The 17,982-nt window shown below is 33.2% G+C and overlaps 2 protein-coding genes across 2 annotated transcripts; one reads left to right on the top strand and one right to left on the bottom strand.

Annotated features, from left to right (window-relative positions):
• Positions 1-220: 220 nt before the first annotated feature.
• On the top strand, positions 221-14,634 carry LOC133329113 (zinc finger MYND domain-containing protein 10 homolog). The gene is made up of 4 exons (XM_061537609.1): positions 221-669; positions 802-1,219; positions 1,297-1,745; positions 14,577-14,634. The coding sequence occupies exons 1-4, from the start codon at positions 221-223 to the stop codon at positions 14,632-14,634; spliced, it is 1,374 nt and encodes a 457-aa protein (XP_061393593.1).
• A 79-nt stretch (positions 14,635-14,713) lies between these two features.
• LOC133329102 (small ribosomal subunit protein eS12) lies at positions 14,714-15,847 on the bottom strand. Its single transcript, XM_061537600.1, has 4 exons — positions 15,765-15,847; positions 15,622-15,664; positions 15,271-15,405; positions 14,714-15,190 (listed from the first exon to the last, which is right to left on the bottom strand). Exons 2-4 carry the CDS (start codon positions 15,636-15,638, stop codon positions 14,923-14,925), a joined length of 420 nt encoding a protein of 139 aa, XP_061393584.1. The 5' UTR covers positions 15,639-15,664; positions 15,765-15,847; the 3' UTR covers positions 14,714-14,922.
• Positions 15,848-17,982: the final 2,135 nt, after the last annotated feature.

Below are 17,982 nucleotides of genomic sequence, written 5' to 3' on the forward strand. Positions count from 1 at the left end.
GACCTTGCATCGCCACTTGAGTAAAATTCCCACCCTGCTATCTAAAAGAATCGTTATAAGAAAACCATAGCAACCAAACACACTTTTGTTTATTTAAAAAATAACAATATTTTATCTTTCAAAAAAAAAAAAAAAATAATAATAATAAATAAATAAAACCAGCTTCTCATTTATTTCTAAACCCCAATAAGCGATCACACCTATCCCTCCCAATTTCGAAATGAATAATTTCGTATTTCCCGAAGAATTGAGTTTTTTCGTTGAAAGTATACGCCCGTTTGAAATTCGTGATGTGGGCTCTGATAAATGGCTCGATGTCCATGAAATGACTATAAAATTAAGTCAGCAGGCAATATTGGAGGCTGCCGAACACCGTGAAGAAGAAGTGAAAGAAATGTTAATATCATGTGATAAATTAAAAATTCTAATACACGAAGCGTATTGTGTGTATTTATGGAAGACAAAGGTATTGCCGCATCTTTTGGACATCGATCCTAATCCACAGGCCACATTTTTAATTTATACTGTGCTATATCATGAGGGTGCTGTTATTACACTGCTCGATGTTGCTTTATATCATTCGAGTGGTTGTGAGGCTTTACAGGATACGTCATTGGATTTAATTGATTATTGCGCCCAAGGTGTGGCACAAGTTATCGGTTTGGTAAGGTAAGTGCATGAATTCAGATTTATGACAGGCAAGCTGTAGGGGGTCTGTTCATCTGACCCCATAATACAATAATCTACCCTTCAAACTCCTCATACCTTTAAACCTAACGCCTTTCTTATTTCCCCCCACAGCATGGGCTATCATGAGAATGAGGACAACATTGATGTCGATGAGGCAATACTCACAGAATTGGAACGCCAAAAGCGGGATTTAATTTATAAAATCGGTATACGTTGTATATCCATTCTCAGTTATTTGGCCGATAATTTAAATTCCTTACCAATAAGTGCTATGCGACGTATGATTGTAACCCACGATATTATATGGTTAATGGCCGATTTATTACAATTTCGACCATGGCAAAGAAAAACCAAAAAAGGTCTTGAAAAATATTTGGATGAAAAATGGACAGTGGTCCATGGTGAAAATGTGGCAAAAGTGGTGAAGCATGAAGCTCAGGCATGGTTTTGTTTGCGGCAATTACTGTTCAATCCGAATGTTATGCAGTCGTATGAACTGAACGATGAGAGAAGGAAACATTTGGGAAAGGTATAGTAGTAAAATTCAAATGTGATTCCAACATTTTTAAATCTTATTTTTTAATAATTTTGTTAATTACTTTTAAGTGCCTCGGTTTATTGCATGAATCGTTATTGGATCAATTACCACCACTGATCGATTTAAAACAATATCTATGTCAACTTTCAATGTCGGGTAACACGTCGCCGCCTTCCAAAAAATCCAATCTAGTTTTGGAAGAATTACCGGAAATAAAAGAAAATCTAATTGCTGAAACGGAAAAATATGGTGGTTTCTTGGGTATTGCACAAATGCAAGAAAAGATATTCCTCTGCAATGATAAGGATCATATTTTAAATGTAGCCCAGCGTCTTAATATAGCCTATAATACGGATCTAATGGCGGAATTAGAAGAAAAGGTAGCCGCAACTAAAGAAATGAAGAAAGAAGCTTCCAATGTGGAATCGAATAAAAACGGTCAACAAACATGTGGCAATTGTCATGGAAATGCTGAGAAAAAATGCTCACAATGCAAATCGGTCTATTATTGTTCGAGGTAAGTTATATGTACATTTCTGATTTCAAAATTTTGAAAAAATAGTAAAGCAGTGGCAGTGTAGCATAAAGGAATATTTTATGATCTCAAATGCCAAAGCGTTAAGCGTTGTTTCATGTCATGAGTGATGTCGGACGTGTAAAAATCCACGCCTAAAAAAATGGTCCATCAAAACAATTTCTCTCAAAAGTCTTTACAAATATATTCTTAAAAACCAAGCCTATATAACTAATGAACATTGAAAAAATATAAAAAAAATCAAGCCTATAAAACTAATGGTTCGTTTAAAAATATTCTTGAAGAAGTAAAGACCGGCCGGGCCGACTACATGATATCCTTCATAACTATGGGTATATTAAACAGAAGTCACATTTTTGAAGGAACAGTAACATAAAATTGGATGAACTAAAATATGTGATCTTTATCACAGTTCGGAAAGTTCTTAGCCTAGCTCTGAAAGCGCGGTATAAACAGAAAAAAGTTAAGTGCTTTGGAAACTACCATCCGCATTTTTTTATAATAGGTGTGTCTAGTTATTTTTCCAGTAACATTTATTCTGTAAGTTCCAGTTCAGAGAGTAAGCCTTTTTTACTCTCTTGCGATAATACGTTCCTAGTTATTTTTATGCTGTCGTCAACTGGATCTTTCACGACAAATTTTGAGTATTGTAACAATTTGTATAATACCGATTTGTCGTATAAATACGGCAGTGCCAAATTTTCAACACGACTACGCAAACAGTAATAAGAACGATTCTATGCATATTCTTAAAAGGAACTATGTGTCTAACTCGTTTCCTTTTGCTTGTTTGTACCACAGTGTGGTGAAGGGTATAAAAAACCTGAACCAAAGTTATTACAGTGAAACAGTTGCTGACATTTTTTATTTATATTTCATTAGAATATTTTTATAGAATATGGCGGCAATATTTAGCATCCTTTTAGAAAATTTTATTCGAGGAGGAATTACTAAATAATATTCGGCAATACCCTTGCCTTTGAAGCAAAACTATTTGAAGACAATCAAAAGTACTTTAAATAACTTGTTCGGTTAATATTGTTCTTAAGTTAATTAGGAATACGTTCAAAGAAACCATTCTGATTTGGCCTTGATAAGGAAAAAACTTTTAAAGTGCTTTCAGTTTTTAAAATTTGGCAAAATAAAACACGTACTAATTTTGAAAAAAAAAACCATATAGGCCCCAGTATTATTTTATTTATTTCATCAAATAATACTAAAACTTCAAAAGTTTATATATGTTTTTTATTCGTTTTTTAATTTATTTTTCAATATGGAATCATATATTCTCTATATATTTAAAATAGGATCAATAAACGTTTACAGTTTTTTAATATAATCCATGATATTTAATGGTTTATAATCTAAAGTGCACTATAGCTATTTAAAATAAATACTTTTATATACATAGTAAAATAATTTATTAATATTGTATATTATTTAAATTATATTCAATTTAAAAATATTTTTGTTTTATTTGCATGTTTAATATTCGAGGATTGCACACTATACATGTAACATCTCCTAATAACGGTGACACATTTTTTGTACCATTCGAGGAATGTTAAGAAAAAGTTTTTTTCTCTTTAAAAATTGGAGGCTGGTCCTCCTCCAGCTAGTCCACTTTCTATTAGAATAGAAGGTATAGGACTATACACCATATGAACGAGATTTTCTTATATTTTTCGTTTCGTTCGATAGAACCCGTGGCAAGTTAAGCGAACGCTTAACACAGCGCCATTTTCTAATTTGTTAAGCTCGTAGGCGTGAATAACTCTTTAAATGTGTCTTTCTTGTGAGCCGTCGGAAGGCGAACCGAAAAAGTTGTTTTATTTATCTGAAATATTCAGTTGTGGGCTTACCTTCTTTGTAGATAAATCTCGAATGTTCGGCTGTTATTAGAAGAGAGTGAAATGAGAGAGAATTTGAAAAGTTAATTTTTTATGGAAGAAATCCTATCCATTAAGAGATATGGTCTATAGGTCCATACATGCTTACTGAAGAATATTGAATAATCTTCAAAAGTCCAAATTGAGCATAGTAGGAAATCGGTTTTGACAGTTGAATTTTACTATGGAAATTTGTCCAGTAAAAATATGACAGACCTGAAGTCTGAATGTGAAAAAATATTTTCCCCTCACTTCCTGTTACTAAACTGATAAATAATCATTTGTACAAACTTTTTATAATTGATTGAATAAATAGAACCTTCTCAGAACTTATATTCTGTCTTGAAGGATTATTTTTGAAAGACATATAGAAATATATAGTTTTCTGACTTTACACTTAGTCTGAAGAATTCAGCATTAAAATCTGTAATCAGCTACCGATAACCAATTCCATTGAAAAATGTGGATATGACCTTCTAAATTCGAAATATGAAATTGTATCAATTTCCTTATTTCAGGACAAAAGGTAGGCTTATACTTATTGCATCAAATTCTTCATCCGTAAAGGACTTAATATGTAAATTACAGCCATATAGGATGACAAAACTTTATACTCAACTTCAAAACACAATCTAGAAAATCTGTACTGCTTCCTTTATGTAAAGTTACATACATAAGTAATAAAAATAGTTGTTTTTTATAAAAACAACAAACTGGGATTCAGCCTAACTATTTTGCAAAAAAAAGTTACACCCTTTTTGATTGTAAAACCAGTTTGAGATCTTCAAAAACGGAGCCTTATATTTTGTGGAAGATATCGAAACTAAAAACTACTCTGAGTATTTTTTTTTTTTTTTTGTGAGAAGTTCGGTCTTGATATAACCTAGTCACGGAAAAGATTGCAGTCACTTCGTATGAAAAATACGGCGAGTACCTCCCAACTAAAAAATGAACAGGTTTTACCTTTAGACTAAGTCTGATCGGAAGCTTGTAATCATAAATATTAACTATTATATTGAATTCCTGACCCACAAGTAACTCATATGTTCCAGTGATCAGATCCCATAATGATATCTTCCATATTTAACTCGACTGCTAGGCCATTCATTTTAATTTTTTTATTTTAATTGACCTTAATATAATTTTAATTGGCCTTAATATCAACTATATTTGTTGTGTTATGAATCTTTTTTGCTGCTATCGGATTCACGATTCAAAGCTTCAATTTAAGTTCCAAATAAGAAACTTCCTGCAGGCGATTCAAATCTTCAATTTAAGTTCCAAATAAGAAACTTCCTGCAGGCAAAGTTTAATCGAGCTTGTGGAATTAATTATATTGAATTAATAGGACACACGTAACGCATATATTGCAGGGATCTTATGATAGTATAATCCATTTTCGACTTGATGGCCTAGGATATTCTGTTAAAATTAGTTTTTGAATTATCCATAAGGTCCACAATACAATAAGTTCCAAAGCCAAATGAAAAACCTTCTTCTTAATCAAATTTGTAGATACAGTTAGTGGAGAAAATATGTCCCTTTTAAGTCCTGTAAAGGTAAATAATATTTCAGAAACAGCTGTCCTTGATAAATGCATTCTTTATAGCTTTCTATGGCATAAGTTTCAGGCTTTCATATCAAACTGCCAAAGCTGGAAGATCTCTCAGTAGATTTTATTTTAATCCACTCTTACATTCCATAGTCTTTAGAAGTTGTTACTGTAAGAAAGAAGAACATCCCTTTTGTTCCGCTTGGAGCGACACATTTTAATAGCACACAAGACTTTTTGTAACAATTGCAACCTGTTCCGTACATTTCCTCTCATTTCAAAATATGTTTATAATCTTAATGGCCGGCTTAAGATATCTTATTTTTTATCTTCTGATACTAAAACTAACTTTCTACACAGTGATATGATAATATATCTTCACATATTTTTTTTATATACTAAACTTTGTACACACTTTGCATATGGGCAAGCAGTCACATTGCCTCCTCCTCATTTTACTCCTTTTTCGATTTTGTGCTACCAATATGGCCACCACCGCCACCACTATTCACTGTCATATTTAAATAATTGAAAATTTGATTAAACAATAGCAACGATAAACATTCCTTAGCCTTTTGTATGGTATTCTCTTCGATTTTTTCAATTGGTATATTGGGATGCCTTTGAAGGAAACCATTTAACCACTGCTCATCGGCTGTGCCATTTGTCGTCCATGTTAATGGTATTTGTTTTTGATTTTTATGTGCTATTAGATAGGCGAATTTCATGACATCGTTACGATTAAGATCACATTTTAATTGGGCCAATGTCTTGATATATTCAGCCAAAAAGATTTCCTCTTCATTATTAAAAACAGCATCCTTAGCATTGTTATTTGTGGTTGGGGTACCTGTGACGACATTGGGCACCACAACAACGCCACCACCACCACCGACACGACCACTCGAGCAGACTCCTATTTGTAGTTTACGTTTCTTATAATGCCGCCACAGTGTAGTTTTTGCAATCATATTCTTTTTTGCTGCCATCTCAATGGTCATTCCTTTTTCTATGTCCAAAATTGCAGAATTTATACTTTCAATATTCATAATAGGTCGTTTAATACCGGATTTACTTTTGGGCATAGTTTATTTTTTGTGATTATTATTGTGTTTTTTTATTATTATTTAGAGACTTGTATATGTCAAACTGCTGTGGATAATGATGATGATTATTATGATGACGTATAACGCCATTTGTAAGACAGGCGCAGGTTGTAAACATTATGCCAAACTGGCTGACAGCTAGGAAAATCATATGGTGGGCGCATGTTACATTTGAATTGGGAAAATTTAAAGCAGTGACCGTTAAATGGTGGTCATTAATAAGATTATTATAATTCATTAGGGCAGAAAACAGGGATAGATTATATAATTAATTCACTGTACCATATCAGATATATACAAAGCGCTTTTAAGATTAAAATTACTTCTAATAATAAATTGAAAAAGATTACCATACCATTTTTGGTACATTCTGGAAGCTCTCTGAGGGCTCAAATTCCAATCATTACTACATTGAAAATAAATTAACTATATTCAAGACACTTTTCACAAATATTCTGTATGTAAAACATGGCGACCTTTTTATCCCCTCCACCACAGGGATCCTGACATTTATTAGCAATGAAATTTTCAACCCTGCTTGAATGTAATAACCAAGTAAAAACGTCGTTAAGTACGGACCCACTTGGTATCATGGGTCTATCTCGATTCCTTTTGCCTGTTACAAACATATGCACAAATACATAATACTCTGTACCGCAGTGTAGTGAAGGGTATAATGCGGTTGGAAAATGCCATAAAAACTTTAAAAATATCTAAAATTTATGCTGAACCTATATAAGGTGGATATGTCATGGACATATAGTGAAAATCTAATGCAACAACAATGCAAATTGCTCACCCTCCATAAATCAGATGGTAAATTAAAAACATGGACCTATGTATATTGTCCTATATCAAAAAAACGAGGATCTATTTCAAATCTCTTCAAAAATTTCAACACTTTCTGAGATGTGGAGTTCCAAAATATGAAATACGTCTTTCTCCTATGGACAGACATTAACTCCGGCTGTGGCATAATCTTCTTTCCATTAGAATAATATTTTTTGGGAGTTGCCCTTTGGCCGGGGTTTTTAAGGTTAGGTTAAAGGATGTACCAGTTGTTTAGTAGCCGTATCGGGGACATATGTCCGTTGTAGTCATCCAAGGTACCTGAAAAAAAGGAATGGAATAAAACGAAATAGGGAGGGAAGGTAAAAGATTTAAAAGATCTTCTTGGGGTCTATTACGGAGAGTAATGCTAGAGTATAAATTTCATATTTGCCAAAGAGTCGATGTCTTCAACCTACTTAGCGATGACCATTTATCTTCCGTATCCTCACATAAACGGCAATAATCCACTTCATTGATGTCCCATTTCCTACAGTGACCAGTTATGATTCTTACAGTGGTTTTTATCTCTCTCTCCCTTACTATGAGAAAGCATTTTTGAAATCCTGCATCCAGATTCCGACGACCATCTGCTGTCGGTTTTCTCGCAGTCGGCTTCATAGAAAGTTGTTGAAGTTAAGACTTGAGGCCAGTCATGACATAACCTTTTACCATGGTAAGGACTTGACAGTTGAGCCTGAAAAACTTGTTGAGCTCCTCTGGTATCAACAAGGCCAGTGCTGCTAGATAAATTTCATGAAAAATCTTAAATTTCGGCATAATCGGCATTTGTATTTTAAAAAATCGGCTGCATATAATTTACAACATATACATGTTTTTTTTTATCTACAACCTATAGCCACTTGGTCATTTCCACCGTGACTCTCCCCCAAGACCCGCTGATTTCCTGCTGCCACTGTTTATATTCGTAGCAACCCAATGAATAATAGCTTTTCCCTATCCGCAAGCTATGGACGCGTCCGTGTTAGCATTCAGCTCTGCTCGCCGTAGGCGGATCAATACATTTATTCTTAAATAAATTTCTTAGACCTTAGCCTTCAGCTCTGCTCGCCGTAGGCTGATCAATACATTTATTCTTAGGTAAATTTCTTAGACCTTTAAAATGGTACCCATATTGCCTTGTTTATATTACACGAAACGTATTTACCGAATTTGGGAGACCCATATCTCAGCAAGCATGGACTTTTTTGATAAAAATAATTAAATTTCTGTAATCCGTTCTTCAGTCACTCTTATTTGATACCCATATTGCTTATGAGAATTTTAAAAAGTGTCCCGCGGAATTTTGGCTTCCCATATCTCAGGAAATATAAAATTCTTCCATAAGGAAATTACATTTTTGCATAAGAACTTCAACTGCTTTAAATTGCCTTAGTAAATTATACCCATCGTCCTGGTTAATATTACACGGAAGGTACTTACGAAATTTTGGAGACCCATATCTAAGGACGTTTGTACTTTTTTGGTAAAAAATACAATTCGAACTTCAGTCACTCGCAATTGATACCCATGTTGCTTTAGAGAGTTTTTTAAGGGGACCTCGTGGAATTTTTGCGTTCCACGTCTCAGGAAATATGGATTTCTTCAATAACAAAATTTCATTTTTGTAATCAGAACTTCAAATGCGTTTGTGAATTAAAAAAAAAAAAACATAAGAAAATAAAGGATAGCTCTTGATCTTTGGAGGCCCATATATTCTAAAATGGGCATATCATCGTAATCAGGAACGCCAAACATCTCTGAGTGGCAGTAGATATCTAATATATGCCTAAAAAAATTGTATTTATATCGATATTTATTTGCAAGGAAATTTTTCTGATTTCTATGAATTGCAAAAGCTAAATTACAAGAAATTCGATGCTGTTAATGCCTACGTTTTAGCTTTAAACTTAACAAAACATACATATTCACATAAATTCAACACCATGCAGTGTTGCCAAAACTTTGTTGATAAAAAATGCTAGATTTGGTTTAAAAAAATGCTAGAAAGTGCTAAAAATTTTTAAAAAGTGCCAAATAAAAGTGCTAAAAATTTATAGGGAAATGTATTTATACAACATTATGAGATATATATTACTTAAAAAATTATTATGCCATTCACAAGGCGGGTGGGTGAATATTAAATTTGTTTCCATCACCTGGAAATATTCTCCTAAGACCCCATTTATTCATAATCGGAATAAAATTCTATGTCAATTTAGCCGTCGTCAGAATTTGAAATTGTGCATATACATTGCTACTAATTCAAGAAGGTTTGGTATTGAAAATAGGATATATCGGTCATTTTAGGGTAGCCAATATTCCATATTTTGCTGATCTTTTGTATTTTGCATTCTCCATGGGTAGAAAGTCTTCCTACTAAAAAGGATCAATACTGGTTCATTTTTAGAAGAGCCCTATTTTTGTGATAAATATCATTTTTAAAAATTATCAATTTGGAACATGTTTCGGTTTAGCCTCCATAGAGCGATACCTCCATTATACATTATTTTGGTCCTGTGAGCACGTTTTTCAAACGAAGGCTTCAATGGCTCCAATTTTATATTTTGCATTCTTATTTTGCAGAAAATCTTTCTACTAAAAATTATCAATGTTGCTCCATGTTTCAGAGTAGCCACCAGAGAGCGGTACTCCCATAATTCGGCATTTTGGCATTTTCAACCGAATCGACTATAATTTCATACTTTTGATTCTAAGGGGATGGCAAAACTTCCTACAAAAATGTATACCGTACCATATACTACTATAGGTACTATATAACGGTACCATTTCGGTACATTTTGGGAAAATAAAGAAAATTATCAATTTAGATCAAGATTTGATATTTTGAAGGTTTTAGCCGCATTCTTGTAGGATAGAACATATTTATGCGGACAATGTTCTACATAGGTCAATGTTGGGACCTATTTCCCATTAAAAGTTTCCATCCTATTATTTAGAGACTTGTATATGTCAAACTGCTGTGGATAATGATGATGATTATTATGATGACGTATAACGCCATTTGTAAGACAGGCGCAGGTTGTAAACATTATGCCAAACTGGCTGACAGCTAGGAAAATCATATGGTGGGCGCATGTTACATTTGAATTGGGAAAATTTAAAGCAGTGACCGTTAAATGGTGGTCATTAATAAGATTATTATAATTCATTAGGGCAGAAGTCGAACGGGATAGATTATATAATTAATTCACTGTACCATATCAGATATATACAAAGCGCTTTTAAGATTAAAATTACTTCTAATAATAAATTGAAAAAGATTACCATACCATTTTTGGTACATTCTGGAAGCTCTCTGAGGGCTCAAATTCCAATCATTACTACATTGAAAATAAATTAACTATATTCAAGACACTTTTCACAAATATTCTGTATGTAAAACATGGCGACCTTTTTATCCCCTCCACCACAGGGTTCCTGAAATTTTTTAGCAATGAAATTTTCAACCCTACTTGAATGTAATAACCAAGTAAAAACGTCGTTAAGTACGGACCCACTTGGTATCATGGGTCTATCTCGATTCCTTTTGCCTGTTACAAACATATGCACAAATACATAATACTCTGTACCGCAGTGTAGTGAAGGGTATAATGCGGTTGGAAAATGCCATAAAAACTTTAAAAATATCTAAAATTTATGCTGAACCTATATAAGGTGGATATGTCATGGACATATAGTGAAAATCTAATGCAACAACAATGCAAATTGCTCACCCTCCATAAATCAGATGGTAAATTAAAAACATGGACCTATGTATATTGTCCTATATCAAAAAAACGAGGATCTATTTCAAATCTCTTCCAAAAATTTCAACACTTTCTGAGATGTGGAGTTCCAAAATATGAAATACGTCTTTCTCCTATGGACAGACATTAACTCCGGCTACGTGGCATAATCTTCTTTCCATTAGAATAATATTTTTTGGGAGTTGCCCTTTGGCCGGGGTTTTTAAGGTTAGGTTAAAGGATGTACCAGTTGTTTAGTAGCCGTATCGGGGACATATGTCCGTTGTAGTCATCCAAGGTACCTGAAAAAAAGGAATGGAATAAAACGAAATAGGGAGGGAAGGTAAAAGATCTAAAGATCTTCTTGGGGTCTATTACGGAGAGTAATGCTAGAGTATAAATTTCATATTTGCCAAAGAGTCGATGTCTTCAACCTACTTAGCGATGACCATTTATCTTCCGTATCCTCACATAAACGGCAATAATCCACTTCATTGATGTCCCATTTCCTACAGTGACCAGTTATGATTCTTACAGTGGTTTTTATCTCTCTCTCCCTTACTATGAGAAAGCATTTTTGAAATCCTGCATCCAGATTCCGACGACCATCTGCTGTCGGTTTTCTCGCAGTCGGCTTCATAGAAAGTTGTTGAAGTTAAGACTTGAGGCCAGTCATGACATAACCTTTTACCATGGTAAGGACTTGACAGTTGAGCCTGAAAAACTTGTTGAGCTCCTCTGGTATCAACAAGGCCAGTGCTGCTAGATAAATTTCATGAAAAATCTTAAATTTCGGCATAATCGGCATTTGTATTTTAAAAAATCGGCTGCATATAATTTACAACATATACATGTTTTTTTTTATCTACAACCTATAGCCACTTGGTCATTTCCACCGTGACTCTCCCCCAAGACCCGCTGATTTCCTGCTGCCACTGTTTATATTCGTAGCAACCCAATGAATAATATTGGGCTTTTCCCTATCCGCAAGCTATGGACGCGTCCGTGTTAGCATTCAGCTCTGCTCGCCGTAGGCGGATCAATACATTTATTCTTAAATAAATTTCTTAGACCTTAGCCTTCAGCTCTGCTCGCCGTAGGCTGATCAATACATTTATTCTTAGGTAAATTTCTTAGACCTTTAAAATGGTACCCATATTGCCTTGTTTATATTACACGAAACGTATTTACCGAATTGGGAGACCCATATCTCAGCAAGCATGGACTTTTTTGATAAAAATAATTAAATTTCTGTAATCCGTTCTTCAGTCACTCTTATTTGATACCCATATTGCTTATGAGAATTTTAAAAAGTGTCCCGCGGAATTTTGGCTTCCCATATCTCAGGAAATATAAAATTCTTCCATAAGGAAATTACATTTTTGCATAAGAACTTCAACTGCTTTAAATTGCCTTAGTAAATTATACCCATCGTCCTGGTTAATATTACACGGAAGGTACTTACGAAATTTTGGAGACCCATATCTAAGGACGTTTGTACTTTTTTGGTAAAAAATACAATTCGAACTTCAGTCACTCGCAATTGATACCCATGTTGCTTTAGAGAGTTTTTTAAGGGGACCTCGTGGAATTTTTGCGTTCCACGTCTCAGGAAATATGGATTTCTTCAATAACAAAATTTCATTTTTGTAATCAGAACTTCAAATGCCTTTGTGAATTAAAAAAAAACATAAGAAATAAAAGATAGCTCTTGATCTTTGGAGGCCCATATATTCTAAAATGCGCATATCATCGTAATCAGGAACGCCAAACATCTCTGATTGGCAGTAGATATCTAATATATGCCTAAAGAAAGTGTATTTATATCGATATTTATTTGCAAGGAAATTTTTCTGATTTCTATGAATTGCAAAAGCTAAATTACAACAAATTCGATGCTGTTAATGCCTAAGTTTTAGCTTTAAACTTAACAAAATAAACATATTCTCATAAATTCAACACCATGCAGTGTTGCCAAAACTTTGTTGATAAAAAATGCTAGATTTGGTTTAAAAAAATGCTAGAAAGTGCTAAAAATTTTTAAAAAGTGCCAAATAAAAGTGCTAAAAATTTATAGGGAAATGTATTTATACAACATTATGAGATATATATTACTTAAAAAATTATTATGCCATTCACAAGGCGGGTGGGTGAATATTAAATTTGTTTCCATCACCTGGAAATATTCTCCTAAGACCCCATTTATTCATAATCGGAATAAAATTCTATGTCAATTTAGCCGTCGTCAGAATTTGAAATTGTGCATATACATTGCTACTAATTCAAGAAGGTTTGGTATTGAAAATAGGATATATCGGTCATTTTAGGGTAGCCAATATTCCATATTTTGCTGATCTTTTGTATTTTGCATTCTCCATGGGTAGAAAGTCTTCCTACTAAAAAGGATCAATACTGGTTCATTTTTAGAAGAGCCCTATTTTTGTGATAAATATCATTTTTAAAAATTATCAATTTGGAACATGTTTCGGTTTAGCCTCCATAGAGCGATACCTCCATTATACATTATTTTGGTCCTGTGAGCACGTTTTTCAAACGAAGGCTTCAATGGCTCCAATTTTATATTTTGCATTCTTATTTTGCAGAAAATCTTTCTACTAAAAATTATCAATGTTGCTCCATGTTTCAGAGTAGCCACCAGAGAGCGGTACTCCCATAATTCGGCATTTTGGCATTTTCAACCGAATCGACTATAATTTCATACTTTTGATTCTAAGGGGATGGCAAAACTTCCTACAAAAATGTATACCGTACCATATACTACTATAGGTACTATATAACGGTACCATTTCGGTACATTTTGGGAAAATAAAGAAAATTATCAATTTAGATCAAGATTTGATATTTTGAAGGTTTTAGCCGCATTCTTGTAGGATAGAACATATTTATGCGGACAATGTTCTACATAGGTCAATGTTGGGACCTATTTCCCATTAAAAGTTTCCATCCTATTTGGGTAATTTTACAATTTAAGAACCGAAGTGGCTGTAATTAAAAAATCGAATTAGGTCTATTATTGACATGGACCGGCCGAACTTTAAGGTTATGTTATTTATTTAAATATGTTCGGACATTTTTTTTAAATCAAACTAATACCATGAATCCAAAAATACCCAACATTAAAAAAAAACCCTGAAAAAAGTGCTAAAAAAGATGCTAGGTGCTAGGTCATTTTTTTCGGTGCTAAACGAGTTTAAAAAATGCTAAATCTAGCACTAAAAGTGCTAAATTGGCAACACTGACACCATGTCATAAGATAACGTGATTACAACCTATGGTATGGACTTGGCAAAATAGCCTTAGTCCAAAATAATTTTGGAACAATACAATTGAAAAATACTCAATACTATAGTGGAGGATGGAAAGCTTGTAGAAATCCTAATGTGGAAGTGCTTCTATAAAACCTTCCATAGACCATCTGTATATATATATTATATTCTGTATATATATATATATATATATATATATTTAAAATTGATACTGTATATTGGGCTCCTTCTACGGGTATTTGTAGAATAATTTTTATAAGCGTTTATATACTAATATACCTCTAGATGACCTATTATAGTACATTTGTATATAAAAGAAATTATATGCCTGTCCTGCCTTGTTGGTATTTTCTTTTGCTTGATAAGTTTAGTTAATTTTTCTCTCATTTTTCATATTTACAGGAAATGTCAACTGGATGACTGGCCTAAACACAAAACCAAATGCATTAAAATCGAATAAGGAATCTCTATCATAATTCCAATGCCGTCCACATTCACCACCATTAGTTAATTTATAAAACATTTTTTCCAAATACATATTTTTTCAGTTTTTTTGTTGCTTTTTTATTAATAAAAACGTCTCAACACATAAAAAATGTTGTTCACTTTTTTTAAATCTATTTTGGATTTAGTCACTTTGTTGTTGTTTGTGGTTTGGTTGGTTGATGTGTTTTTGATAAAAACAAAAACAAGCAGCAATCGTTATCATCAACTGAACCCCATCACAGTGTAAACTGATTTGGTCAGTTTAACTGTTTTGTCTGAGGTGCTCCCTGACGACATCCAAAGCTTGGGTTTCCTCACCGAAGTCCTTGATGACAACAACGGAACAGCCGCAAACCTTACGGGGCTTGCCCTCTTTGTCGATTTTGCACAAACCGGACCATTCACCCAATTTCTTGTGTGAATCGACACGGATCAGAGGGATTTGATGTTCGTGACAGAGGGCAGTAACGAGCTTCTTGTAGTTGGGTTCGTCAAAAGACTCAGCCAAGATACACAAAACGGCTTGACGCCTAGACGAGGAAGAAGAAGAAAAATAAACATGAAAACGTGTACTTGGGGATTGCAAACACATGTTTTTGTTAACACTTACTTGTCCAAAGCTTTGCAGGCTTGGTGAATACCATGAACAAGACCATCAGCAATGAGGGACTTCTTCAAGACTTCTTGCAAAGCTTGATTAATGTCCATGGCGCCACCAACAGCGGGAGCAGCGGAGGGTACATCTCTGTAAACACCAAAGAAAAACACACAAATTATTAATCAAATTCTGAGCGAAAACACAATTTTTGTAAACTATTTTCATGTTATATGCCAGCTGAGTCCAACACTTTAGAAAGACCACAACAATTCATTCATTAATTGGGAGGGAATTGTTTACATCTTGAGGAAAGGCGGCTCCTTTTGGTTCAACTTGCATTAACATTTAATTTCCACAACTTACACATCAACGTCAGCCATTGTTATATGTATTTGTCGTCCTTGCACTGAAATTACAAACAAGTTCACACATTATTTCATTGATATTGTTGATAATTGAAAATTATTTATTAATAATTTCGGGAAAAAAATTCACTGCTTTCGTACCTTTTTGACAACCGGAAAGAAAGAAGGTGGTTTTGCTGCCAACTTCATGTTATTTATTTTTTGACATTTTCGTTAAATTTTTTGACACTTTCGTTAAGCTGTGTTCAGTTGGTATACGGGGAGATCACATGGTATGAAAGGAAAGTATCGAATTGAATGAATGTTATTTAATTAAAAAGTAATTTTTATTACAATTAATTAATTTTTATTACAATTATATTATGTTATTTTGAAATGAAACATTTTTTTATCATTTTCACAATTCACGTGTTTTGAATACCATTTGAAATAAATTCAAATTAAATAGAAATATATTAATATTTAATTGAAAAGAAGTAGTTCTTTACCGCATTCGTCCAAAATTAATTACCCTCTTAAACTCCTTGTACATTAGAACTTTTTACCGGGTTAACCTACTTTATGAGGATTTATTTGACGTATATACAAAGGCTTTGACAATTGAAACCCACTGGGTTAACGAAATCCGCTTAAATGTAAACGTCCTATTAGTCTGCTTTTCCACAGGCAGATTTTTATTTGGCAAATTTTTTGTTTTCTCTTTTGAAATTTTCGCTTGCTTTTCCATTAGCAAATTTTTCTTTGTCAATTTTGCGAATCAAAATACAAAAGAAAGAAAATAAAAGTCAAAAGTGTTTGCATTTTAAAGATTTTTTTAATATTTTATTTATTTTTTATATATTTTATTATATAAATTGCAAAAATTAAAAATTAAATTTCACTTGCACAAATTAAAGCAACAGGTTTGTAAACAAAAGCCGACTGTGTGTCAGTAAAGCGAATAGGTTCAAAAGGAAATATCAACAAAATTGTTTTCAACAAACAGAGCAAAGCAGAATTTGCGTGTACGGCAAATTCTGGACAGGCAAATTTTTTTTTCTTCCTCGCACCCAAACAACAAACTCAGTATTTGCCAAATAAAAAGTTGCCTGAGGAAAAGCAGATTTATGAATGAAACAAATATTTTCAAGTTATTCTCTAATGAATTTTATGAAGAAATAATAATCTTTCATTAATTTTTCTCTTTTTTGGTTATGTATTGAAAAAATGTCACATCAACACAAAAAATCGTTGCATTTCTTTATGTTATATTTGACAGAAGAAGTCACTATCTCCATAGTTGCGTTTTTGTTATTCACCTCAAGCTTTCCTACCTTGTATTTATGACATTTGCGCAGCTGATGTCATGAAGACATATGAGCTCGTTTAGACTACTAAATAGCGTATACGTCACCTTAATTATGTTCATCATATATATTTAAGCGAGTTGGGGATTGTACCTCTCTTTTTGAGAGGTAGGAGTATATTGCCACATGAAAAAACTGACTTTGTCTGTGTGACTTCTTATAGTGGATTATATTTGACGTATACGCTATGGAATTGACATATCAGATCGAGTGGATTTCGTAAATCAAAACAATGACTTCATGATTCCAATTTTTTCATAATTTTGTCAAAATTCAAAATACGAGAAATATGTTTTAATTATTATCAGCAACGAAAAAATTTGATTTTTGAGGAACAGATATGACTGGAGAAGCTGAAAAATAGTGTCCTTTCTTGTTACTTGTACTCGGTATGAATTTGATTCCCTATCAGTGTTGCCGAATGTGGGCATCAAAAATGAAAAATTTAGGACTTGGGCGGATTTAGGACATTTTTTTCCGGAACAAATACATTTTTTCTATATTTTTTTACTGTACACTACTATGTTGTGAGGATTAGTTTAGTCCCAAGAGTTTGTTAAACAACGAAATGTTGCTTCAAGACCATCTATTCAAATGCACCTAAAACTTTTTTCTTTGTCTGTTATTCTGGTCGCGGAAGAAGGGGAAGGATATCTGCTCAGGAAAAAGCATGGAAGTTTTCCTGTATATCATTTAATATTTGGCCGGTTAAATTGACTCAAACTTTTGTGTGAAAAATGACAAAATGTACTCCAGAAAAACGTAGAGTGCGGAAGGTCACAGTTTATCCAAGTGTAGTGATTGATCTTTAAATTTATACAAAGAATATTGATGTTTATACTCGAATTTGGGAACTATTGTCCAACTTTTTACCACTATCAAATATAGCGCCAAACGTTACAAAATATATTATGTTCCTGGGGGAACCTATAGTTTTCTGTATTAATTAGATAATATTTATTGGATTAAATGGACCAAAATCTTTGTCTGAATATAATCGCTCTATAGACCTA

This window comes from Musca vetustissima, unplaced genomic scaffold (genome assembly GCF_032173495.1).
Source record: "Musca vetustissima isolate MV318-11 ecotype Yass unplaced genomic scaffold, APGP_CSIRO_Mvet_v1 utg4710, whole genome shotgun sequence".
Classification (NCBI taxonomy): domain Eukaryota; kingdom Metazoa; phylum Arthropoda; class Insecta; order Diptera; family Muscidae; genus Musca; species Musca vetustissima.

Coding starts and splice junctions, on each gene's coding strand:
- LOC133329113 (XM_061537609.1), top strand. CDS start 221: ATGAATAATTTCGTATTTCCCGAAGAATTGAGTTTTTTCGTTGAAAGT. Junction 670..801: donor CAAGTTATCGGTTTGGTAAG/GTAAGTGCATGA, acceptor TTCCCCCCACAG/CATGGGCTATCATGAGAATG. Junction 1,220..1,296: donor GAAGGAAACATTTGGGAAAG/GTATAGTAGTAA, acceptor ATTACTTTTAAG/TGCCTCGGTTTATTGCATGA.
- LOC133329102 (XM_061537600.1), bottom strand. Junction 15,191..15,270: donor GCCTGCAAAGCTTTGGACAA/GTAAGTGTTAAC, acceptor TTCCTCGTCTAG/GCGTCAAGCCGTTTTGTGTA.